The 27,060-nt window shown below is 41.4% G+C and overlaps 1 protein-coding gene across 2 annotated transcripts in view; it reads left to right on the forward strand.

The window, feature by feature from the left end:
• Positions 1–4,870: 4,870 nt before the first annotated feature.
• The window catches only part of KDR (kinase insert domain receptor), a 51,104-nt gene continuing 28,914 nt past the window's right edge, over positions 4,871–27,060 (forward strand). Inside the window, exons 1-15 of one of the 2 annotated variants that reach the window (XM_036763695.1) lie at positions 4,871–5,354; positions 9,377–9,470; positions 11,136–11,332; positions 14,966–15,093; positions 15,374–15,542; positions 15,961–16,100; positions 16,990–17,152; positions 17,637–17,751; positions 17,855–18,018; positions 20,288–20,444; positions 21,400–21,523; positions 22,498–22,606; positions 23,389–23,730; positions 26,065–26,211; positions 26,487–26,618. In XM_036763695.1, coding sequence (XP_036619590.1) covers positions 5,291–5,354; positions 9,377–9,470; positions 11,136–11,332; positions 14,966–15,093; positions 15,374–15,542; positions 15,961–16,100; positions 16,990–17,152; positions 17,637–17,751; positions 17,855–18,018; positions 20,288–20,444; positions 21,400–21,523; positions 22,498–22,606; positions 23,389–23,730; positions 26,065–26,211; positions 26,487–26,618 — 2,245 coding nt within the window. In that variant the 5' untranslated portion in view covers positions 4,871–5,290. The remainder of the gene's footprint in view (positions 5,355–9,376; positions 9,471–11,135; positions 11,333–14,965; positions 15,094–15,373; positions 15,543–15,960; positions 16,101–16,989; positions 17,153–17,636; positions 17,752–17,854; positions 18,019–20,287; positions 20,445–21,399; positions 21,524–22,497; positions 22,607–23,388; positions 23,731–26,064; positions 26,212–26,486; positions 26,619–27,060) is intronic. The other variant, XM_036763696.1, reaches the window with a different exon arrangement.

Genomic DNA, 27,060 nt, shown 5'->3' on the forward strand with positions numbered 1-27,060 from the left:
AGTGATCCTGGAGAGCTTTGATGGCATCTGATTTTTAAGTCAGCAAATCTGAATATTTAGATTTTGGTTGTGCACATGTCACTTTCCTCAATAGAACATAACTTCCTGGAGGGCAGGGGCTGTTTCATTTTTGTCTTTCTGTCTCAAGTGCCCAGGTATAGTGTTTGCCATAAACTTGGCATGTGGTAAATACTTGTTGTTTGAATCCAAAATAATAATGATGAAAACAGAACTGAATATGAGGGAGAATAATCAGGGTTCATCATTCCCTAAGTACCATGTTGTTGTTCAATCGTTTCATTTGTGTTCAACTCTTCGTGACCCCAGTTGAGGTTTTTGTGGCAAAGATACTGGAGTGGTTCGCCATTTCCTTTTCCAGCTCATTTTACAGATGAGGAAACTCAGGCAAACAGTGTTAAGTGACTTGCCTAGAGTCACACAGTAGGTGTCTGAGGCCAGATTTGAACTCAGGTCTTCCTGACTCCAGGCCCGGCACTGTATCCTTTGCATAATCTAGCCAGGCCCTTTCAATCTGATTTGTAACTGAAATCTCCTATGTATTGTCTTCCCCATCAGAATGGGAGTGAGCTCCTTGAAAGCAGAGACTGACGTACTTTTCTATTGGTATCCTCAATGCTTAGACCAGAGCCTTGTACACACTGAGGGCTTAGTCAACACTTTCAAACATTCAATTCTTCAGGTTATTGTCTGAGTTGTTCTCTTGGTGCTGTCTATTTTACTCTATATCAGTTAATGGAAGATTTTCCACACTAATCTAAATTCTTTATATTTTTTATTTCTTATGGTGAAATAACATTTCATTACATTTATATACCACAATTTGTTCACTCATTCTCCTAGTGATGGGCACCCGCTTTGTTTCTATTTCTTTTTAGAACAACAAAAAGTGCTGCTATAAAAAAAACCAGCTACCGGACTTTTACCTCCTTGGGTTAATAAGCCAGTAGTGATGTCCTGGGTCAAATGGTACATACAGTTTAGTAACTTTTCTAACATAGTTCCAAATTGTTTTCTGGAATGTTAGACCAGTTGACAATGCAACCATTTGCTACTTTCATCTGTTATCTTTGCCAAACTGATAGGTGTAGGTTGACCCTTCACATTGCTTTAATTTGAATTAGGAACATCTTGATAACTGGCATTTCTTCTTTTGAAAATTGCCTGTTCGTTGTACCTAAGATCAAAGAAAGAGGAAAGGGAACCATATGTATGAAAATATTGTAGAAACTTTTGATGTGGTAGCAAAGAACTGGAAACTAAAGGGATGCCCACCTAGTAAACAAATTATGGTATGTGAATGAAAGAGACTATCATTGTGCCATAAGAAATGACAAAATGGGCAATTTCAGAGGCATCTTGGGAGACCTCTATGAACTGATGCAGAATGAAGTGAGCAGAACCAAGAGAACGAGCCATACGATGACAGCAATGTTTTAAAGAAAAATAACTGTAAAAGATTTCAGAACTCTGAAAAAGCCCAGAAGACTAAAAATGAAATAGGTTACCCACCTTCGGAGAGAGAGGTGATACACTTAAAATGCAGAATGAGATATATATTTTTGAGTGTGACCAATGTGAGAATGCATTTTGCTGAACTCTGAATATTTGTTATAATCATTTTTCTTTTATTGGAAGGAGAGATAATAAATGCTTATAATAATAGTTTATTTTTAAAAAGAAAATTGCCTGTTCATGTTCTTTGTCTACTAAACCATTAGGGAATGCCTCTTGTTACAATATATTTTCATCGATTCTCTATGTATCTTATCAGATTTTTATCTTAGAATTTCTGCGAGGATTTCCCCTAGTCAGCAGCATCTCCTCTTATTCTAGCTACATTGATTTATTATGCAAAAGGTTCTCAATCTTACATAAGCAAAATGGTCTGTCAGTCTTTTATGATCGTGTCTATTTTCTGTTTAAGAATTTGTCCCCTAACCAGAGTTGTGGGAAGTACTTCCTTCTGTCCTCAAATTTTTTATAGTTTAGATAAAATTTGTAAATATGATACATTATATAATATATTACATATAATTTATATAAAGTTTATATTTTAATTACTCACTCTCCATTTGGATCCAATGCCTTTCTGCTCCAATAAGCCCTGTCTCACATAACAAAAGGTGAGACTGCATTCGCAATAGCATGGAGGAATGGATGCATTGTAGAAATGCACCATCATCATCATGATTAATAAGCATTTTTGAGCTCGTGTCACTTGAAGGCGCTGTGTTAAATTTGGACTATTTATTGTATCAGTTGTTGTTATATCAACTGTTGCATCAATTCATAAAAATCGCTATTACGACAGTGCATTAAATAAGTCCAGAAAAGTAGAAAAATCACAATTTGGCAAGATAACATTTATTTTTTTCCAGACTTTTTCCAAGTGGTGAAAGCTGGACGTTTGTAAGTGATGTGGGATGCTGGGTGTGGTAGAACAACTTCAATTTGATCCCTGGCACGTCTGGCCTTGTCATTATTTCTTCTGTTTTCAAAATGGCTATTTTCATGAGCCTGAGGTTTCTGGTCTACAGGCAGAGGAGGTGACTTCTTTGGCTGGACAAAGAAGGTGGAGAGCGGCAGCATGGTGTGAGTGTCTGGGGCCCTGTTCTGGAAAATAGCTGTCCTTTTTCTACTCCTAGTTTTGCCATAACTTGCTATGTGACCTTGGGTAAATCATTTAGCTAATCTCTCTCAGTCTCAGTTTATTCATCCCTAAAATGGAAAAGGAATGGTTAGCCTAGACTAGTGTTCCCCTGGAGGTGAATCATGGGCTCTTGGGGACCAAGGAATTATTTCAGGAAGTCTGTGTGTCCCTATATGGGCATACAGACCCTCTGAATGAATGCAGAATATTTCTCACGTGTATGTACTATTCATTTTCAAATGTCACCACTGATCTAAACGACCCCAAAGGTTTCTTGAAGTTCCGAAATTCTATCAGTCTTTGATTGGCATGCAGTGGAGAGGGAGAGAATAATAACTAGGACCAGGAGGTTATAATTGTTTAGGAGACAGGAAAGGCAACTCCTAGGGCCGTGTCCTACCTCCTTCTTCCAGACACAAACTCTACCAGTTCTTCCTTCACCTGTCTCACCAGCCATCAGTTTTAATCTGGTAAATTTTGTTAAAAGGGATGTGTGTGTGTGTGTGTGTGTGTGTGTGTGTGTGTGTGTGTGTGTGTTGGGAGTAGAGCAAGGTAATAATTTGTTCTTTAAGGAAAAGTTTTTAAAAATAAAAATGATTCATTCATTTTTAAAAAGAGTTGCCTCAGGCATCTGGCCAGCCAAGTGGAGGGTCGAATAAATATCAGGAAATATCAGGTAAGTTGACCTCTTCCCCACTTCTTCACCTCTTATCCTACAATGCCACTGTCTGGTTAATTCAGGCAAAGATAGGATGAAAAGTCCTGGGAGGGGGTGAGGAGGATCTAAATTATGAGGTTAATTGCAATTCTTTAAACTGGTAGGATTTGTATGTTTCTACTTATAGCACGATGAAGTTTCTTTCTGCATACTTCCCCAATATCTTCTAGGCACTCTCACTGATGAGAAAACACCTACATCTTCCAAGGAGGCAAGAAACATAGGAATTTGTCAGATTCTGTTGCTGAGCTCAGCATAAGTTCAATGTGACTCCTGAGCTATGAAAGAAACTGGTGAGAAATCAAGGAGAGGAAGATGGGAGCTGGAAAAAACAAGACCCTTTTTTGTACCTCCCACCTAAATTACCCTTCTGCCCCAGGAAGGTAGAGAAGATCCTAAGCTCACAGACTGAATCAAATCACATTTTCCAAATTTGGGTTCAGCCCCAAAGTGCAGACCTAGTAGGTGAGATTGATTCAGAAAGGAGCCACAATTCCTTCTCAGCTCAGGGGAGGCCCAGAACCCTGTATCACAAACACTGGAGATGCTAGGAAAACATTTTGGGCATAGTGGGTTCTATATTCCAGGCTTCTGACTATGCCTGGCAGGGATGGGGTGGCATTGTAGAAACAGGCACTTCTAAGGACCACATTGCCTTCATCGAAGGCAGGATCCCCCTACTCATCACTGTAAGGTGAGGGCTGTCATATAACTGGAGCTTGATCTGAGTAGCAGCCACAGTCTTAGTCCTCCTTGGGCTAGGTGGGCTTCCTCCCCTCTCTAGCCCCAGCCACAGAGATGTTCCTTTGGAGGAGCTCATTGTCTTCCTATATGAGTTTGGAAGTCCTCCCTTATTGCATTTAAGTCTTGGAATGAATTTGCTCTCCCAGTTTAGGCCCTTTCCAGATTCCTCTTGGCTTCCCCAACCTCATAGGAACAGTAGTTAGGACTCACATAGGGAAGATCGCCAAGGGGATCTGGGTGTTAATTCACAACTTGTGGAAACCACTGAGACCATCTCACCCTCTGACTATCAGCTCAGTGTCTCCAAGTGGGAGAGGCAGCCAAAGGAATCCCAATCAAATGCCTTATACATTAGGAAAAAAATAATGAAAACATTTAAAACCTGAAGGAATTTTAGGTTAGCTGGTCCAACATCCTTATTTTAGATTCGAAAGCAAGAGGTCACGCAGGTAACCAGATTCTCCAACTCTTAAATCAAGGCACTTTCTCCTCTGCCACTACTTCATTTGTTGGTTAGTGCAACGGGGACCCCTTTTGGAGGCCAGAGCAGAGATCAGAGACTGGAAAATGTACTCTGCATTGGACCTATCCGAAAGCACAGAGTTATCTGGGACCCGTCTCCACTAGGTCCAGTGAAATCTTAGCCTGCGCTAGGTGAAGAGGAGCAAGGCGTGGGCATGGGCGGGACGGGGCGGGTCCAGCGAACTGTAAAGTACAGCTCCGCCCCGAGTACTCACAAGAAGAGCTGGTGGAGGGGCTGACCCAGCACAGATTCCCGGGCAGGCTCCCAGGAACGCAAAGCTGGATCAGGCCGGTTCATTTCCCCTTCTCTACTTCTTCCATCATTTGTACCCCTTCGCAAGCTCAGTCCTTCCCTGAGCCAGAGCAAGTTCTCTAGGCGGCCGAGGAATCTTCACTCCGCTAAGTGAGCAGTGCTTTCCTCTGGCGCCAGTGAGTGGCACCAGCCCGGGCACTGAAGCCGGAGGCATCTGCACCCGGCGCCTTCGCCCTCCCTCCCTCCCTGACTGGCAGCTCCTGGTACTGGAGGCGGGGGAGTGGCTCCCATCGCTCCAGTAACTGGGAAAGAAAGCCCCCAGGACAGGAGCGGGCGCTGGAGCATCTGGATGCTGGAGCCTGCGTCTTACCAGAGCTAAAGAATGGAAAGCGCCCCGACGCTTCTGGTCTTCTTGTGGCTCATTGGGAAGAGCCTGTTGGTCTCAGGTAAGGAGCCCTGGGCACGCGGGAGCCAATCTTGAGGGAAAAGCCAGGGGCCAGGCCAGTGGATGGGGGCCAAGAAGGAGAAGGAAAACCAAGTCAAAACCAATCTTGCCTTATGCTGTGGCAGAACCAGGGGGCTAAGGTTTCATCCGGTCAAAGCCGGGTGAGATCACAGGTTACACTGGCGGCCGGAATGTATTAAGAGGAGGCAGGGGAACGCGCAGCCCGGCAAACAAGCTAGAGAGCTAGAAAGGGCCTTCGGGCTCATCATCTAACGATAATAGCTGGCATTTATTTAGCGCTTCAAAGTTTTCAAAGCACTATATATAATTTTTCTCATTTGAGTCTCACAACAACCCTGTGAGCAGGTAAGTGCTACAGGTATCGTTACGCCCATTTTACAAATAAGGAGACTCAGAGAGATTACCTGACTTGGTCGCGGTCACACTACTGGCGAATTCAGAACAGGAATTTGAACCCAGGTCTTCCCAATTCCAAGAGCAAAACTAATAATGATGCCATGATCTCTCCAATCCACTCCAACCAAGCGCTGTATTTTACAAGTAAGGAAACTGAGGCCCAGAAAAGGGAAGTCATTTGCCCTGGGACGCCCAGCTAGGAAGCAGCGGATCTGGGATGCTGTGACTCCCAGTCCACTGATGCAGTCAGGTACTTAGAGACGCCTAAGACCACAAGCAAGCAGGGATGGGGGTGGGGGTGGGGGGTCTCGAGACTCAGGTTCTGGACTGCCGGGAACCACAAGCAGTCGGAGAATCTTTCCAGAAGAGCCAATGTGGCCACTGGGCCTCGGAAAGCGGGACAGAAATCAAGTTGAGGAGTCCCGGCCTGCCTCCCAACCTCACCTCCTCACGCTCTGGGACATTTGGGGAAGGAGGATCTTTTCTCGTGGCCGCTGTGGGGGTCTTTGCAGTGTGAGGGAGCCCTGGTCCTCTGCTGGAGGCTCAGGGAGACTGCGGGAACTCCCGGGCGACACCGAAGCTCGGGCAGCCTCCTTGGGCCGGGGCATCTCCAGCTGCCGTCCCCTTCTACCCGGACTTTGCACTTGCAAAGTACTTAGCGCGTTGTCAAAGCGCCCCCTTTCCGAGACTTAAATCCCTTTGTTTGAAGTGTAAGCCCGAAAATCGGCCCCACAGGAATAGGCACCTTCCATGCCAATTGCCCCTTCTTGGCTCTGGAACCGCATTTTCCGCAAGATTAAGATTACATAGAAGCTCGATGCATTAACCTCCTTTTGGGGCTCTCCCAGACACACACGCTGGGAATGTTGTTTTCCCTGCAGCCACACTTTTATCGATTTCTAGAAAGTAAAAAGGTACTTCTGTGTTTACACTGAGGCAAAGAGATCCAGACAGCTGAAGCAATTATCTGGATAATTCCCGCTACTGGGGAGTTGGGGGGAGGAGAATTATTTTTTTGTCTGTCAAAGAAAAGACTCCTCTCTCCCAATTATCCAGATTGTCTGTCTACATTGATTGCATTTACCTTATAATTATTGGGCTCTCCAAGCCTGAGAACTAGGTCAAATGGCTGTCTGTTGCTAAGGCACCCTCCCCCCTTTCCCCCTTCCTCCCCCCCAGTCCCTTATATTTAGCGTCCAGGTCTAGGGTCCAGAGAGTGTGTGGGGTATTTGGATTCCAGAAAGAAGTGAGTTTCTTTTAAACCCAGAGGAAAGAACTTAGCTTTTCACGAAGGGGGCCTTCTCAGTGATGGGAGCAACCTTGCCCTCCAAACAGTAGGGAGGGAGCTTTTGGGGAGGATTTGATTCCGTTAGTGGCACTGGTTCATAATTGCTGCCTTCAATTTCTTCACACAGAAGCACTGTTGTCTTTCCTTCTGAGTTCGAGCAGGGAAGGGTAACAGAAGGATTAATTAACATTGGTTATAAGCTTTGAAAATAGAAGCAGCTTTCTGAGTAATGATACAAGCATTTCTTATTCTAAAATTTATGTCTTGAAGATGTAAATCTATAACCAACGCTCCCCAAAATGACTGCTGACTGTAACAGAAACAAGAATTTACACCAATTAAATTATTGTGTTAATAAGCTAAATTTCTATATTGTATTGGGCAGCAATGAAGTTGTTTAATGAAAAAGCTAACCTAGACTCAACTGCTATTTTTTCTTGGATTAATTACTTTTGAGTTGTATTTCTCTTATTTTTTTTCAGCATTGCCTAGGTGATTTCTACACGGGCAATAGTTTGCATGAGATAGAATACCTTTGATCAACTGAGTTTATCTTTGGTCTTTTTTTTTTGGTGCCTCTTTCCACCACTTTCATCACATTACTCCAAAGGGTGCACTTAAAGAATGGATTGTTTTTCATATCAAATTACTCATTTCCAAAAAGCCAACTTGTTTTTCTCAACCTAATGGAGTTTAAAAAATGTTTTATGGATTTTTTATTATTGTTTCTTCCCAATTTCTTTATACTATAGAATCTTCCATAGGAAAGAAAAAAATAGCTAGGTAAAACAAATGGATATACTCACATTGTATGTAACACTCCACAACCTCTCTGGGAGGATCCAGCTTAGGGTTTTTCTAATCAATTTTAGAGATGCTCTATTAACCTTAATTAATTTTTTCTACTATCCTTAGGAAAGTCAAACTTCTAAATCATTTTAAGGTTTTACTTTGGCTTTGGAAAGCATTATTTCACTACACACTTGGTGCAGAGGTAATTATTCCTTTCTTAATGAAAACTTTTGCAATACCAAGCTGATAATGGATGTTAAGATCGTTGTCAAGTCAATACCAATGCCACATGTATTCTGGGACCTACTGACAAAGTATAAGTTCTTATTTTTTTAAACTACACTGTTGTTCTAGGAGAAGGTAAAGTGGAGAGTTGAGGCTTTATCTAAAGATCCAGGCAAGAATATTCCTCACCTCCAGAAGGGAAAGGGGGAGTATAGGGGGATTTTAAGGAGAAAGTTTTTTGCCACAATTATTCACATTGATAATGCCTTTGGATAAGATGGGATAGGATAAGATACAGAATAAATCCCTATCCTTTCTGCTTAATTTTTCTTGTGTTGCCACATGATTATGCCAATAAGCATTCCTTTTTTCCAAATGATTCATTGGGGGGGGGGGCATCATCATCTCAATGGATAGATACCATATTGATAATTACCAGTAAATTTATAATCTGTTACGCTGGTTAAGACTTGTCAGATAAATTTCTAATAGATTGTATATAAGTGCATCTCAAAACGGACATAGGATTTGACTCTTCTGCAGAATGGGATATGGTGGACAAACTTTCCCATGGAATTGTCCTGGTTTCAAATTATGGGCAACCTTTTCTCATTATCAATTTGTGACCAGAACTCTGCATTCATCAGTTGGAATTCTTGCCTGCATCTCTAGGGAGCTAATCTGTACATTATTTGATACTGTGCTGAGTTTCCCCCTGAACCCCTCTTCCCAGCCCCCTTCCACTTCCTCCTCAAGGACAACTACCCTGAGCCATATTTTCAACCTAGTTAAGAGAGGAAATATTTTTTAAATGGCATAAAGGAAAATGAAGCAGGGTCACAGATTCTCCAGGTTGTACAAAGGAACTCTGCTCATACAGCACAAAATACATTCTGAGTAAGATTCATTAATCAGCAGTTTTGACAAATGTGTGTATCCTACATTTTATAAGAAATGTAGTCCAGGACTTTCCCAGGGGAGTGAGCTCATCAAATGAAGGTCCATTTTATTTCAATGTCCCATATCCTTTTGTAAGACCTTGAAGTTGGCAAGGCAGGAAAACAGGAACTCCACCCTCGCTCCATGAATCCCTGAGCTGCTCTCCTAGTTTATGACCATCTGCCCATTCTTCCTGTTATGACAAAGCTTGTGAACTTTTACTAGAAATGGTGAAAAGTAACTTTTCAGTTTTGACACAATGAATTGTTAAAGGGGTAGTCAGTCCCAAAGCAAGAAATTTGCTTTGTTTTGGGGATCCTTTTCCTGTTGGAACTGCTCTGACTACATTCATCTCTCTCTAGGTCTGCCCACTGTTTCACCTGATCCCCCAGTTCTCAGCCCACAAAAAGACATACTTACTGTAACTGCAAATTCAAGTCTTCAAATTACTTGCAGGTAAGGAGTTCACTTAAAAAAAATCTTCTGGACTTCATGAATACATTGCTCCTAATTTGTTTGTAAATGAGGTCCCTTCCGAAGTAGTCATGGTAGGTGAAAATTGACCTAGACTATCTGTACACTGACTCTCTTTGCCATGAACAGCCTAAGATGTAGATCTGCTTAGTTAGATACTTTAGGGCTAGATCCTGCAAAGGCTCAGATGGAGATGGAGAAGTCTAAGACCAAACTCTTGGGTTAAGTGACCCTATAAAATGTTGCTGAAGTACTATGAGGTTTCCCAAATCCCTGGCTGCTCATATGCCTTTCTCCCTTTCAAATAACTTCACACATTGATAAAAGTCTGACTGTGGAAGTGAAAATTTAGCATTTGTATGAGTATTCTTGTGTAAATATTCTGCATAGATAAAGGACTGAGCTTTGACTATCTTAGAATTCTTATCCTTGCTTTCTACTGTAGGAAGCCACACTGTTGATTTGGCTAATTAGGTAAACAAACTTCTCCTTGGGCAGAAGTGGCACATAAAGCCACTCTTCAGCAGAAAAGATAGAAGAGCTTGGATGTTTATCCCTGAAAAGCCCCCAGCACATATCAATACAAGTGTCATTTTTAGGGAAACAAAGACTGGTGAAAGAATTTTGTATGATTTCAAGAGGGGCTAGAAATCTACAAAGAGATTGATTAAGCTCCTGTTGAAATGGTTCTCATTTCACTGAATAGCAAGCAATTGCTAGATGTAGAAGAGCCATGTGGGTAAATCCAACCTTAAATCATTTGAACCAGGTGCATTCCCATAGTAAAGCCTCTAGGACACCTACATATAAATTCTTTTTAAGTATAAGTCTGTGTCAGGCAATGTTCTCCATATTTTAATACTCCCACTGAAGCTCATTGGAGTCTGGATTCCCTCCAGTGATAAAGATCTATGAAAGACAGTCTATGGTTCAACAATCTTCCTCCAGCCCTCCCTTCCTGGATAGACCAGGACACACTTTTTTCTGTACCCATTTAGGAACAGGATACCCAAAAACCCCACCTATTAAACACTATGTAGAAGGCTGGATTTATTTGGGCAAATATTCCATAGTTGGATGGGGAAGGGGGGGAGGGATAGAGCACAGGGACTGGATTTATGATTTCATTGGTGTAGGGAGTTCTTAGCGAAGAATTTCCTTTATTAGAAAAAGGTTAACATTTCTCTGCAACATATAGCTTCAGCACCAAGAGGTTAAATGATTTGTTCAGGATCACAGAGTCACTGTGTGTCAGAGGCAAGACTTGAAGCCAAGTCTTCCTGGCTCTGAAGCCACTATGTCTTGATGCCTTCACATAAATCTAACTTTAACCCAAACACAAACTTGGACCTTTATTAGAACAGACAGACCCAAGGACCATGCCACCTTCCTCTTCGAATCTTGCACAAGTAGGCAACTCAGTTTGTTGAGTGAATGAATGAATGAAACCAGAGTTGTCTGAGGGAACTTCTGAATCAGGTCCTGTGGCATTCTCTCAGATGAGAATTTGACTTGTTGTTTTGGGAAGAAGGCCTTGAAGTAATGATTAACATACAATATTCAGGCACAAATCCTTTGTGTCCAGATAGCTGACAGCTTTGGAGTGCAGGATTCCATAGTCTAACCTAGAACCATTTCTTTTCTCAGAGGCCAAAGAGACTTGGACTGGCAATGGCCCAACAATCAGGGAAGTTCTGACAATCGGGTAGTGGTGACTGATTGCTGGGACGGTCCCTTTTGTAAGACACTCACAATTACCAAAGTGATAGGAAATGATACTGGAGCCTACAAGTGCCTGTACCGAGACAACGATGTGAGCTCAAGCATTTATGTCTACGTTCAAGGTGAGTGCTTATAACTGACTTCCCATATGACTTCCCAGCCTCAGAACAAAGGAGGAACAAAAGAGAGCCAAGCAGGACAAAAGGCTTCCTCTAAACACTCTCTGCAGACCAGAAACTACAAAGTTCCTCTTAATTCAAAGTTGTTCAGAGACCGCAGGTCTCATTCATTTGTTTCAGAGTCCGGTCCATGCCATGCTCTTTTCCTTAACTACATTGGTTCTTCTCTCTTATTTCAAAGGCAGAGGGAAGTCCATGTTGATGATGTTCCCTGATGACACCCCCACCTTCTCCAAGAGCATTCTGCTGTGCATCCCAATTGAAATCTTATTCATAGGAAGATTTGGGGTTGAAGTTAAGGGAGAAAGTATAACTGTTGTAGTATGAGAGCTCTGAAACAGGAGCACTCTGTGTGTGTGTGTGTGTGTGTGTGTGTGTGTGTGTGTGTGTTTCACTTGTATTTTATGAGAAAAATTGTAATGCTCCTATTTTTTACTTGTAGAGTAAATGGTCCTTTGGCTTAAAGGTATATTCAATGGTACCATTCCATATAGGAGTTTAGCATTTGTAATACCAGAAATAATGATGAATTAATAGATCTTGCTTTTTAGGTTTTATAACTTGAAATGGGATTATAGATTTACTGCTGAATGGGACCTTGGGTGTTATCTTGTCCAACTCCTTCATTTTACAGATGAGGAAACTGAGGCTCAGAGAGGAGAGTCTTACAGTAATAAATAGAAGGAATGGAGTCATTTGAGCCTAAGCCCTTTAACTCCAGCTCCAGTGGTCTTTCCTGTGTCCCTCGGTACCTCCATGAACTATCAGGGTCAAGGATTTCTGTCACTGAGAGCCAGGTGGCCCTCTTTGTCCTTGTTGCACAGACACAGCATTTAAGTGCTTTGTACTCTCCTGCTGGTTTTAGTTATGCCACGAAGACCTCATCAGCAAACTGATTTAAATTAAATTTAAGGCACGGCGACTAGTGTTTTGCTTGGGTATACTGAGATTTCTGTGTTCTTGAAGATGATTGGGAAGATTTCCCCCTTTCAAAGAAGCATTGCATTTGCAGAGAAAGACTCCAATCAGCTCTTCAAATCTTAAATGCATGTTCCATTTGCATTTCAATTGTGCAACATTCTGCTTTCTTTGAAGTAATGGGAACTACATCAAAATAACATATGCCACCGTTGGATTGCACAAGACTTAAGAATGTTCATTACATTTGCCAGGTGTAGACATAGCTCATGTATAGAATGCTTCTGCTAAGAACCCTAAGGCTCCCCATACCACAGCCCCCTCTCCCTGCATATCTCCCTAGCCCGCCTTTCTTTTTCACCTCACTTAAAAGACCATTCTCCAATTTACCATATCAGGCAAACTTCAGGAGAGAGATGCCTCAGTTCTTTGTGAATCTCTGGCTTCTTTTGATCTGGCAGGCTGAAGAGATCAGCCTATCTCTGGAGACTACAAGGATTTCCTGCTCTCAGCCTGGCTGGAAATGTTACAAGGAGAACCTCTCCTATAATATTTTGATATTTCCTTCTCTCAAGTCAGGAAGTGCAGAGCCATGTGACAATTCATTTCACAAAGTAACAGTAAATATTTTGTTTGGGGAGGATGGGTGGTTGTTTGGGTCCTTTTTGTTTATTTCCTTTTGGGGGGAGACAATGAAATAGAAGCCACTTGCCAGGGACTTTCAAATGGCATCCAAGAGTTAATTCAGCTTCCAAGGGCATGTCCTTTAAGGGTAAGGAAGTCACGCCATATTTTCATAGCATGCAGATGGAAGGTAGGATGTCATACCAAGAAGGTCAGTGCACTGTGTTTTTGGAACTTCCCATGTCTTTCGTGGATTACTTCAAATGTTCTGTCCTGTCCAAGGTTATGAATGAGCCACAATGTTCTAGGAGTTGAGCTGTCCAAACCCGGGGTCATGAGGATTTACAATGGAAAAAGGGTTGTCAGGATGTTCCCCTTGGACAGCTCTCCAGTCTCTTGTTCTGGACCTCACTTGTTTCCCCACCTTTGCTTCCTTAGTCTTCTGACCCAATTCCCTTACACAGTGGGTAGGGTTAGGAAGTGGGGCCCTGGCCCCATCAGGTCTTGCTATGACATGTGTCTAGTTGAGAGGTAAAAGTCAGACCTCCTGCTTTTCTGTCCTCTGCAGCTGCAGAGGAAATAGTGCCTCTCCTATTTGGGGGTGGGGTGGGGTAGGGATAGGACTGGGGAAGAGATAGTTGTGTTTCCCCTCATCCAGGTTTTAACTGTTTCTTCATCAGCCTGTCTTGGAATCCATGCTGGGTCAGTTTTGGGAGGCAAATCCATTCATCAGCTTGCCACTGAAATCTGCTGGCTGGCTTTGTCTGTCCTCTAGTCCAAACCATCACTGTCTGAAGGGATGAGGATGCTTTTCTACCAGTTTTGTACATTTTGGGTAACATTGAAAGACCATAAACATCTTTCTCTTCCCCTTTGCTAAAGTTTTGAATGATTTTCTTCCCTTTTCTCTTGTGTATAATCTGAATTCTTTTGGTCACAGCACAACTCACGAGTGGAAATTTTTCTGGGTGCCTGTCATCTGTGGTAGAGATGCTGCCTTAAGTTTGGATGGAATGCTTCAGCCCTAATTATTAATTTAGCATGAAGCAGGCAGTTAGCCTTCATAGTCTTTAAATGAAGTGACTTTGGGATGTTCTTCTGTATTACTCCTTAAACTTTAATTTGAGATTTATTTCCTCATATATATTTAGGTCCATTGATTGATGTTTGCAAAAAGATATATGACTGTTCTTTCCACAAAGTGATCTGAAGAGAGTTAGCTCAAAAGTTTCCTTTTAGTAGAGTTAAAAACATGGTATGGAAGACAGTGTAGACATTTATTCGATCTTTTATTGCAAAGCCATATAGGGATCAGTTGGCAGGGAAGGGAAGGACAAAAGAGGAAAGGGGAAGGAGAAGGGAAGGGGAGAGAAAAAAAGGAAAGGAAAAAGAGAGGTAAAGATTGCTTTTATGACTGATAGCAGTGTGGTACAGCTCTTGAGTCAGAGGATCTTCTATTCATGTCACTTAACTTTGCTGGCCTTCATTTTCCTCAGCTGTGAAATGGAGTTGGACTGAATGCCCTCTGATGTCCTTTCCATACAGGGTAGTTTTGTGAGGGAGGGGACCAGCAATTCTGGTTTCAGATCTTAGGCATGATATTCAAGGTGAAAGTGAGTTGCCAAGTTTTTTTTTTTCTGTCTTCACTGTGCTGTTCAAAACAAGTTGGGGGAGAGGGGATGGAGAGGATCATGCAAGGCTTCATGTAGAAGATGGAAATTGAATGGAATTCAGTGTCTTCATTGCCAGAATTCATGGAAGGAGGACTAGCCCTACCCTGGTGGTGTAGATGTATCTTGAAAATGTAAACCCAAAGAGCCATGATGCTGATTTCAGCAACTTCCAAATAGAGAGAGTAAATATCAGTATTTGTCAGCTGAGGTGGGGTGGGGGTGGGGAGGAACCCATTAAGAAATGACAAGCTGGCAATGAAAATGGAGCATTTTTTTCACAGTATCATGCCAAATTGATTCTGTCATGATGTTCTCTGAGTGACACTCACTAACTCACTAATGGAATGAAATATTCCTTTAGATTACAGATCTCCATTTATTTCATCAGTAAGTGATCAACATGGTGTCGTATACACAGAAAACAAAAACAAAACAGTTGTAGTCCCATGCCTCAGTTCCATATCAAACCTCAATGTGTCACTTTATGCGGTAAGTCCAAGTTTCTTCTTTTGTTTATGGTTCTAATGGTTTGTTAGGACTCTCACTGTCCATAAAAGGCACAAATACTCCACATAGAGTGTTTCAAGCTCACATGGGCCATGTCTAGTAAGGGATTTAAAAGCCAATTTAGGAAGGATTAGGAAAGACAATTTGTGGTTTTAAAAATAGGAAACAGAATAAGAGGGGCTTAAATAAAATGCATTTGGGCTAAATTTATACAGTTTTCTTTTTGATATGCCAATTGACCATGCCATTAATGTTTCCCCAGAAGTATCCAGAAAAGCGGTTTGTTCCTGATGGTGAAAAAATTTTCTGGGATAGCAAGAAAGGCTTCACTCTTCCCAGCTACATGATAAGTTACGCGGGCATGGTCTTCTGTGAGGCAAAAATCAATGATGAAAGCTACCAGTCTCTTATGTACATCGTTGTGGTCGTTGGTAAGATGACAATAATTTTTCTTATTATTCCCACCTAATAATGACCACCAGATCATAGATTCAGAGCTGGAGGAAATCTTATAGGTCACCTAATCCAATCTTCCCATTTTACAGATGAGAAAACTAAAACGCAGAGAGGTCAAGTCACTTGTTCAAGGTCACACAACCCAAGAGCCTGTGATTCAGGGGCATATTGGGTCCCACAAGTTTAGTTTTGCATAGGTTAGTCTATGAGCCTGATTCTGTCTCTCAGGTTCCTGGGAGAGTTTAAGACTTGGAGATATCCTTCAGGGACAAAGCATCCCAAGAAATTTGAAAAGCAAGTGTGTTACTGCATCATTAGGGAAAAAAAAAAACATATACCCAAGTTTCAGATTTTTTTCTCTTGCTTTCTGCTTTTCCAATATACTTCCTACAGGGTACAGGATTTATGAGTTGGCTCTGAATCCCCCTCACAGTGTGGAACTGGCTGTTGGAGAAAAGCTTGTTCTGAATTGCACAGCAAAGACAGAACTCAATGTGGGGATCCGCTTTCATTGGGAATATCCTTCTTTGAAGGTAATGCTCACAAAGCAAACCAGATCTCCAGATACCTTGATAAGAATCCTTGGGAGGGACTCACCCTGGTGAGATGTGACAGCCTCTGGCCAGATCAGCTCTCAGAATCTCTTTAAGTTTTAAAAGGACTACAGAGCATAGAGCACCCAATGTCAGGGAGGAAGAGAGTGGAGTGAAGTGGATAAAAATTGTGTTCTTCCCTCTGTTAAAATGAATATTATTTTTTCCTCCTAGAAAAAAATATTTTCCCCCTTTCCATCTTGTATAATATTTTGTTAACTGTCCAAGTCATGATTGCCTTGGCTACTCTCAGGAGTTCTGAGGTGGGCAGAGTGACATCGAGTCGTGTTGGACTCTACCCTTCTTGGCTGTATCCCTCTGGCAGTTCATCTTCATCTTGCACTCATGGCTAGAGCTTTTGTCCTGTTTCTAATTCACCTGCTGTCGTCTAGTCCTTCTTGCTCCAAACATGATAGTTGTTCTGTAATCTTAAGGGTTCACGAGTTACTCTTATCAACATTAAATCGTATTCACCAATGAATAGCAGTAAGACAAAATGTGTTATCACATGAGTGGCTAGATGCTGACCACATAATGTTATTCTGGGGTTGGGGGTTGAATTAAAGCCAGGGTATGCCACAGCCAGATCAATCAAGAGACAATTGTTAAATTTTCAGTGTGAAGATTTACAAGTTGGAAATTGTCAAATGCTACAAATTGAGGGGCTTGATTTATTGTTTTGTTGATTTCTTGACTTAAGAAAGTGATAGAGAAAATTTTAATAATGCAGATTAAACTTAAAAGTGTGCTGAGTGTACATTTGTTAGGAGGAGGAGCTGGTTGTTTCGTATTTACCAGAATGTCCCTGAGTAAACCTCTCTTTCTCCAGCCTGAAATACGGGAGTTGAAAAATCCATTAGGAAATGAGCGTAAGGAATTTTTAAGCACCTTAACTATAGAGCATGTAACCCGGAGTGATCAGGGCTGGTACATGTGTGAAGCATCCAGTGGGCTGATGACCAAGAAAAACAGCACATATGTCACTGTCCATGGTAAGACATCCATCCCCTTGAACTGATTGAATGTTTTCCAAAAAAGCCTGTGGCTTTTGTTGGCCCCTGCCCCTACTGGCAAGTCATTATATGCTTTCAAGACTGTTTCAATCCTATTAATGCTGTCTAAGGCACAGATCTTATAGAACATCATATTATATGCTCTCAACTCGTGTTTATAGATTGTTTGCCTTGCTACAATCTTGTGATGACTAGTTCCTGGAAACTAGAATTTAAATAAACTTAGATTGGCTAAAAAGCCTTGGCTGTGTGTTACCTGGATAGTACCATGATGTACACTCTCTAGGCCTGCCTTTCCCTTCTGATAGGGCAGCTCAGACTGCTATATAATTGGTTTTTCATGGGATTAAAAAAAAATTTAAAAAACTCCAAACAACCCACTTCACCCAATTGACATTTAAATTTCTTGCTGTGTTGTGAATGTTGAGGGTTTTCAATGGTTTCCACAATTGCTTTCTTGCAGAAAAGCCTTTTGTTGCCTTTCATAGTGGAATGGAATCTTTGGTGGAAGCCAAGTTGGGCGAACGGGTCAGAATCCCTGTGAAGTATGTGGGCTATCCACCACCTGAAATAAAGTGGTAAATATGAGAAATCAGCACCAAGTATTATTTTCTATAAAGGCAACCTGTTATCACATACTAATGATGCTGGGGTTTGTTTGATTTATTTTCACCCTTACAGGTACAAAAATGGAAAAGCCATCGAAAGCAATCATACAATTAAAGTTGGCCATGCTTTGACAATTACAGAAGCAAGTGAAAAGGATGCAGGAAATTACACTGTCCTCCTCACCAACCCCATCACAAAGGCGAGGCAGAGCCATGTGGTCTCTCTGGTAGTGAATGGTGAGTCTGAGAGCTTTGATTTCACTCTTCTTACTTGAATGTTATTGTAAAGAACATCTACATCTCCTTTTGGGTCAGATTCCTGTTTCCCTCTGCCATCCTTTCCATAGGCTGTTTCTCAGTAGGCGCTTGACGATGCTTATTGACTAACTGACTGACTTCTCTCAAGCAACAGTCTACATCTAGGAAAAATCAAGTGATCTAGTATAGTGTGGAGTGGGTGTTATGAGGGGGCAGTCTATATTGATTATGTTCAAAACAATTTCAAATACTCAGAATAGCATTTGGCAACGTAGTGAGAAGAAGGAGCCTGGGAGCAATGTAGCCTTAGATCATAAGATTTATACATGGCATACAGATATGTGATGGTGGGGCTGGGGGAGGGTCAGACTCTCCTTTTGGATTTATTGAAAACCTTTTGCTGATCTTATTGGCCATCCTAGTGATGATTGTGTTATAGAAGGTTTCACAAGTTGGCATAACCACATCAAGTTCAGTGTGAACCATTCATTTTTAGCAATCATTTTGAGTTTATAGAGGATAGAAAAGCTTGAATTTTATTTGAGGATGTGGCATTTTCTGTCTCCATTCCCCTGGCATTATAAATCTGAATTGTAGTTCCCTTTCTCAACATCCTGATCCACCCTACCCATTCTTCCTGTTGCCCTCAGTCTGTCTGTTATGTTGTAGTTCAGCTGGAGAGACCAACTTCTGGGAGTTTTCTATGCTAATATATCCCCTGTAGCTTTAGGGTCCTTAGGTTACATCAGGAGGTCAGATGAAAATGTGATAAGTGTGAAGAATATAGAGGCAAGGCAGATGGGAAGGCCTGAAGTACCTTAGGAGTCCATGGCAGGGCAGATGGGAAAGCCTGGTGGTCTTCCATCTCACTAGGAAGATGGGGAGATGGACAGTGAATAAAGTAATACTATCACTAGTATGCAGGAAATAACTAAATATATGCCCAGGATATGAACCTGTCAAAGAGGGGCAATTTATAGAGCCTGAAACTCTGGATTGGTAGTAATAGGCAAAGTGTTTCTACTAGGACCACTATCTGAAGAAAGGCATCAGGCGTGGGGAAGCAGATAAGGAGGGGGATAGTACATTATGCTTATGTAGTGCTTTCTATTTTTCAGTTTTTCACATCCCCTATCTCATTTGATCTTCCCCCAAACCTGGTGAAGTAGGTAGGGCAAGGATCCTTATCACCTTCATCTTACAAATAAGCAAATTGGGATGCCATGACTTAAGTAGCTTTCCTGAACTTGTACTGCTAATTGTGAGCTCAGAAGAAGAGTTCTGGTTGCCTACATCCTAGTTCAGGGGTGGTGATACGTTTATATGCACATACAAATATGTAAATATTGTATGTAAATATACATACATGCATAAGCATGTATGTGTGCATCATACATATGTATGAATTCAAGAAAATCAATTAACTCATTGATTCCCAGTTTCCTTAGTCACATCCCAAAAATCTTAGTGCAGCTTTTAAGTTTTAATAACTTCAGAAGTATAAAGGCTACACATTTACAAAAAATGACATTTGAAAGGTCATTTGTTTAAATTTTAAAATATTGTTGTGTTTCTCATTAAAATTCAAATAACTCCCATCTTGTACTATAAGTTATTCTAGGTCAGAGGTGTCAAATGCAGCCCTCAACACTCCTAAGTGTAGCCCAAACTAGATTAAAATGTAATTGGGAAATATTTGACAAAATAAATAAAAATACAGAGACTATAGATAATATGTGGTTTTCTAAGTCAATATATGGTCACAGGTATATTTTAGTGGTCTCCATTTCTATTTGAGTTTGACTTAAACTAAAAATTAAAATAAAACATTTATTATTTAAAATTCAAAAATCCAAATATATATGTAAAAAACTTAAATTTTTAAGTGATGTTTTTGTAAGTTTGTAGCATTTTTATTTCTGAAATACTTAAAGCTTAAAACAACACTGACACTTGAGATTCACCCACGCATGTGTGCATACACACACGGAAAGATGTACATATGTATGTGTGTGAAGGGTATTAAAGACTGTTAAGGGATCCCCTGAACTTGTCTTTTTGAGTTGTGTTTCTGCAAAATATGGCAACTCAGAAAGCAAGTTTGGGGGACCCCTTAACAGTCCTTAAACGAGGGTAAAATCAGCCACCTTTTTAAAGAAATGAAGTAATCATTAGTTGCTCAAAACTTCTTCCTTGCCTTCCCAAGGGTTGATGAGCTGCCCGTGACATGAGTTTTCCTCCTCTCTAGTTCCACCCCAGATTGGTGAGAAATCTCTCATCGCCCCCATGGATTCCTACCACTATGGCTCAATGCAGACCCTGACATGCACTGTGTATGCTGTTCCTCCGCCTCTCAATATCCACTGGTATTGGCAGTTAGAAGAAGCTTGCACTTATAACCCCAGGTAAGTACAACCCAGGCACCTGATTGTCCTTTGGCTCTGTGGTTTCTGCCTCCCAGCAGCTGGCAAGTTTGCACCAAGAACTGTTTTGCTTAGTCACTGAACCTAGGTTCCCTCCACCTTTCCTTGGACAGTGTACTTTATTAATTGCCTTTGTTTACTGTGGTCCACTTTGGGGTCAGCTGGTCCTCTGCCTCTCTGGGAAAGTTAAAGCCTATCCGTCTTTCTCTTCAGGACATTCTAGCTGCATAGTGGCCAGAGACCCTTAACTCTTCACCAAACACAGGATATTTTCTATTTATGCTCATTGTTAATCTCTGTGTTTCTCCATAAGCCAATAAATTGCTGAATATGATGCCTCTGCTTATCTGTGAGAAAGCCCATCTCCAAGAGGAAGTGTGCTGATTGATGTTAGGGAATGATGGAAAGAGCTCCAGGCCTTAGTGCCTGAAGCCTTGCTTATCAGGCTCCAACACAAGGCCAGACATCCTTAGGAAAAAAAAAAAAACAACCCAACAACCTCTACCACCACCCTAAGTCTTCCACTTCCTGTTGTTGTTTTTAAAATGACTACCACTAGCTTCTTCCTCAGCTGCTTGATCATTTCCTACACAAAGGCCACTGTCCTCAAGAAATTCCTATTAGGAGCCCGGTGGTTTTCAGTCTCCCTGCCTTCCTTTGAACTAAATTAACTTGAATTGTCCAGTCTCTCCAATTTATGAATGAAGGTTTGTTCCCAAAATAGCCGCTTCCCTCCAGTATCCTGAATGGATCTACCGAATTGCTAGAACACTTTCCTCCAGTTCTGGAAGTCTGATTTCTATTTGGCACAAAGGTCTTGCAATATGATGGAATCCATTTAAAATGCTTCTAGGAACATGCCAACCAAGCTATGTTGTTGTTGGTTTTTTTTTCCTGTCCATTGATCATGGCCCGCTCTAAATTTTGTCTCTCGCAGGCAAGCTGGCTTAGTGACAAATCCCTACACCTGCAAGGAGTGGAAAAGCATGGAGGATCTAAATGGGGGCAATCCCATTGAAATTACCAAGAATCAATTTGTCATGATAGATGAAAAAAACAAAGTAAGTTGAAAATGCTTGGATTTGAATATCTGTGTCTTTTTTCATTGAACTCAATGCATGTACATTTATTGAACACTTACCATGTGCAAGGCATTCTGCTAGGCACTGGAAATTCAAACACAAGAACAAAAACTTGTTGCTGACCTCATGGATTTTACATTCTACTAGATGAACATTGCAGCAGTGATGTGTAGGAATTTTGGAGATTAGTAATCAGATGTGTTGGAAAATTAATTACTATTTTAAGCATGGTCTTATTTTAAAGCATTTATATTAACATCTTTACATTTCTACAATTTTTTACTGTAGTAGAGATAGAAATAGTGTGGGGTAGTTGGTAGTGTACCATACATTCAAATCCTACTCCTGACATTTACTAGCAGTGTGACCTTGGACAAGCCATTTAATTTCTATGTGCTTTAGCCCACTCCCTAGGACTTACGTATTAAGTTATAGACATGTTACAATCTCCATTGGAGAAGAGTTCTAATATTGGAGTTCCCCACCTGAATGAAATAATAGATCTTTGAGTGTATTTTTTATCATGATCTATTCCAGCATGAATTGGGATCCTCTATGATGCCCAGTATATATATTTGGATAGATTGTATAGCAGTCACAATACTGAAGAACACACTGAGGAAAGATTTATGAATATGTGTAAATCTATTTTTTAGTCTGAATATGCACATATTTCAGCTGCTTCTGACTCTCCATGACCCCATTTGGAGTTTTCTTGGAAAAGATACTGGAGGGGTTTGCCATTTCCTTCTCCAGTTCACTTTACCAACAAGGAAACTGAGGCAAACAGTTCCATCGTGATTTGCCCAAGATCACACAGCTAGTAAGTGTTTGAGGTCAGATTTGAATCCAGGAAGGCGAGTCTTCCTGACTCCAGGCCCAGCATTCTACCCACTGCGCCATTTATAGCCATCGGCAAACACAGGATATGGAATTGTTTGCTTCTCCCACAGACTGTAAGCACCATTGTGATTCAAGCAGCAAATGTGTCGTCCCTGTACAAATGTGAAGCAGTCAACAAAGTAGGACGCAGTGAGAGGATTATCCCCTTCCATGTGACAAGTAAGCATACAGCGTGTGTGTGTGTGTGTGTGTGTGTGTGTGTGTGTGTGTGTTGGAGGGGGAGGAAGGATCTCCATCCATCTGAAAGGAGATGCTAAGTCGTGTTACTCTTTTGATCACTTCTCTATCATAGATGCTCCATTGCAGGAAAACTAAAGTCATTTTTTCAGAGAAGATGAGGCTTATCTGCTGTCACCTAGAAAGTAAAGTTATTCAACTCCGTCTATAAATAGCACATGTAAAATTCACACATGTTCACTGATGGAGATATTATGGTTACATGCAACTAATTGTGATGTACTGACCAAATTTTTAGAAATATGTTTCCAAAAGGTTTGTATTTCATAGCAAAAGTAGAGATTTGGTTAATCAAAACTGGGTGATTTAGACCCCAGACACACTTAGGAAAGTGGGACTTGAATTGTCCCATTTGTCTTCAGTATCTCAAAGATCTCTCATTTCGTTATTGTGACCACTCTGCCCACTGGTGTAGATCTTAGCTCATAGCATTGTCTTTGTGAGCTGCTGTGGTTGAAAAATTCGTCAGCTTGAGACCAAGTTAGGGATACTCTGAATTTAACCAGGCTGATCTTCGGATGCCGGCACAGAGATTGTGACTGGTCCTTTCCATTTTATAGAACCTGCTACCACTTGTGCTCCATGGAAGAACCTTTGAGAACCTCAAATCACCTCCATGTCACAATGAGGTGGCAGGGGTTTGGTTCCTTTGCCAAAATTAGCTGAATAATGGTCAAATCTAATGACAGGCTTTTTAATTTCAGGGGGTCTTGAAATTAATTTTCAACCTGGCAATCAGCCCACCGAGCAGGAAAATGTGTCTTTGTGGTGCACTGCAGAAAAATCCACATTTGAGAACCTTACATGGTATAAAATTAGACCAAGGGCTTCTCAGGACCACCTAGGAGAGCTACCCATGCCTGTCTGCAAGAGCTTGGACGCCCTTCTGAAAATGAATGCCACGATGGTCTCCAACAGCACAAGTGACATTGTGACCCTGGAGCTGCGGAACATATCATTGCAAGACCAGGGGGACTATGTCTGCTTGGCTCAGGACAAGATAACTAAGAAAAGACACTGTGTGGTCAGACATCTTACTGTGCAAGGTATGGATACGGCTTTTGGCAGCAATATCCTGCTCAAAGAGGGCCTACTTACATGCAGTGCTTTGCTAAATGCCTAGACCCTCCCATCTAGACCCATTCCTTACCATCTTGAAGCTGCCCAGAGCAGACCATTGCACATTTATCTGATGGGGTTTTCACAGGGCTTGTCTCATCCATATGTACCATCTTCTGGCTTGGTGATTTTAGCTAATATTAGTGACGTATTAAGATAAGACAGGGAGATCTCTTCCACTGCCCTGGGGTAGGATGCTCATATAGCACTGTATTGATTGTCAGCGTTGGCTTAGACTAGAACAGGGAAATTGCTTCCGAGGGCATACCACTCTGACACTACTCTGCTCGTGACCTGCAAGAGCCGTTGGGATTCCCTTGGGAACGTGGCCCAGAATGGGATGAAGAGAATGGAATGACCATTCTGGGTGTACTGAGGAATTAGTATACATCCCTTGCAGAGGACTGGAGCCCATGTGCTAGGGAATCTTGACCTGAGTCAGGGCCAGCCTCACACAACATTTCAAAGTAGATGAAGTTTGCCTTTATAACCTCATCTCCTTCTTCCCTCACCTTTTTTTTTTTCCTTCAGCGTACCCCTTTACCCAAGTACCCATTGCTCTCATGCATCCCTGACCTCTGTTCCTAGCAAATAGGTTCTGCAGAACTCATTCACATTGAAGTATGTGCTAGTGTCTTAAGGTGTTACCCTTGAGAGAGGGAGTTATTTGTAGCCGTAGCCCCACCCCCACCCCGAGAATTGTCAGAGAAGGACAGTATGACACAAAAGAATGACTTGCTAATAGTAGAATTTCAGGCATTATCAGGAGAGATGTTTGGGGAAGAGAGGCTGTCCTATGGGGACCCCAGTCAAAACACAACCTGTGCTACCTCCAGTCTGGATAAAGAGGACTGCTGAAGGGCTGGGGGTGTGGAGGAGAGTCTTATCTTTTCTGTGACCATGGACATACAGGGAGAAGTTATTTCCTAAGGATTAGGATTTTCCTAAGGATTCAAAGACATTTTTTTTTCTGGCTTAATTTCTCTTAGAATTAGACAAAAAAGGCTAGTGCAACTGATTATATCTAATATAGTACATGACCAAGGCGACCTCATTTTTCTGAGCTCTGAAGTGAGGTTGCCTCCAATACAAAAAATGCCTTATGTTTCATTGTTTTAAGCCAGATATTTTTGCACACTTAGGCAAGACAAAGCTGTAGTAGCCAGAGGACCAGACTGTTTCAATGGGAAAATCCTCTGGTTAAAAAGACTGAGAAGATGTTACAGTTGTTCAGTTGTGTCTGACTGTTTGTGACACAGTGGGCTATATGTCCACGGGGTTTTCTTGGCAAAGATACTGGAGTGGTTTGCCATTTTCTTCTCCAGTGTATTAAGGCAAACAGAGGTTAAATGACTTGCCCAGGGTTCCACAGCTAGTAAGCATCTGAGGTTGGATTTGAACTCAGATCTTCCTGATTCCAGGCCCAGTTGCCTGGGAAGATTATTATTGCACAAATTTGTCTTTCAAATTTTGCTGTACACTTAAGCAAAGACCAGCAGGTTCCCATTTTTTTTTCTCACACAGACATTTCCCCAGTACTTGTGTCTTTTCATTAAGTGCAGATGGAGATCCCAAGTGAGGCATGTGTGTGCCTGGCAAGATTTGGAAACCGCCCTCTTGTGTATTGCTCTCCACTGGAGACTCTGAGACTTTACTGTGACATCTGCAACTTCACTGATTACAAAAGGAGTGCCCATATGCCCCAAAGAGTAGGCTTTTATGCCATTAAAACATGTGCATTTATAAATGATAATATTAAAAAGTACCTCTGATTGGTGTTGTGGCCTAGGCAGCTCCCAACTTAACAGCCCTATCTCTGCTAACATGTCTCCCTCTGGATATATGCCGCCCCCTTGACAGGTTTCATTTTATAGGGAAAAAAGTACTGTAGATTTCTAAGAATACTCGGAGAAGAAATTTCCTAAGGAGAGTTACATGGTTAGAGATGTGCATGTGGGTGAAATTGGACACCTGTGATGAGGATGTTGTTTGGACTCTGTCATTGCATATTGTTTCCAAGATGTTCCTGCTAACGTGGTTTAATATTAGTCAGACTTTGTTTAGTAAAAACTCAACATTCAGCTGCCATATATAATGATGGTGATGCAAAGTCTCACACCTAGTAGGTGTTGAACGCTTATTGGGTTAAGTATTCACAAAGAATCACCAAGTAGCTGGAAGCAAAAAATTTATATGACATAAAAAGGTATATATACATAACTAACATATATATGCCTGCACCATTTTTTTTTTACCAACAGGGCGTGTAGCACCCATGATTGCAGGAAACTTGGAAAACCAGACAACAAACATCGGTGAAACCATTGAAGTTTCTTGCTCAGCCTCTGGAATTCCTCCTCCACAGATTACATGGTTTAAAGATAATGAAACACTTGTCGAGGATTCAGGTGAGTAGTGACTTGTTGCTCTACTTTCCTTGTTGAATTTTTCCAGGTGAGGTTATCAAAAACCTTGTCATTTTGTAATTTATTTCTTTTTTCTTATATGATTCATTTAAAGGCAAACATCAATCCTAGTGTGTATTGGACTATGGACTAGGAGTCACATTCTTTAAAATGCTCATTGATACAAGTCAAAATCTGAACCTAAAAAACAGGAATTAATATTTGTATTTTTGTTTCTTGGCTTAAATAAGAATGACCATTTCACCCCATCCCCTCAGGAATTATATTAAAAGATGGAAACCGAAACCTAACTATTCGCCGGGTGAGGAAAGAAGATGGAGGTCTCTACGCCTGTCGTGCTTGTAATGTCCTTGGATGCGCAAAAGCTGAGACTGTTATCATGGTAGAAGGTCAGTGGGAAGTCGCTGCTACACTGAGGGCTTTTTCCTCCTATTCTTTGTAGAATTAGCTACTATTTTATGATGGTCCCTAAGCCTTTCTATTCTCACTGGGGGAATAATGTTAGCCAGACCAACTGAAAACTTCCCTTCACATTCTGCCATCTCCTTTCATTTGTTATATTAATGTTGGATGTCTATTTACTTTGGGAGGAGAAAGAAGGTCACCATCTTATGGGGATATCCATAAAGACGATACTTTATATTCATAAAAATGTTGCAGCTCAGAGAGAATAGGCTTTTTACGATTTCTACTGGGTTAAATCTTATTAAAAGTGAATTATAGAGGTTATAGACTAGAGATGCCAAATGAAACCCGTACTTTCAGACATAGCCAGCTTGTACATTTGTTTTGCTTGACTTTTTGTATGTTACAAAGGAATGTTTTTATTTA

The sequence above is a fragment of the Trichosurus vulpecula genome, chromosome 6 (assembly GCF_011100635.1).
Source record: "Trichosurus vulpecula isolate mTriVul1 chromosome 6, mTriVul1.pri, whole genome shotgun sequence".
Taxonomy (NCBI): Eukaryota; Metazoa; Chordata; class Mammalia; order Diprotodontia; family Phalangeridae; genus Trichosurus; species Trichosurus vulpecula.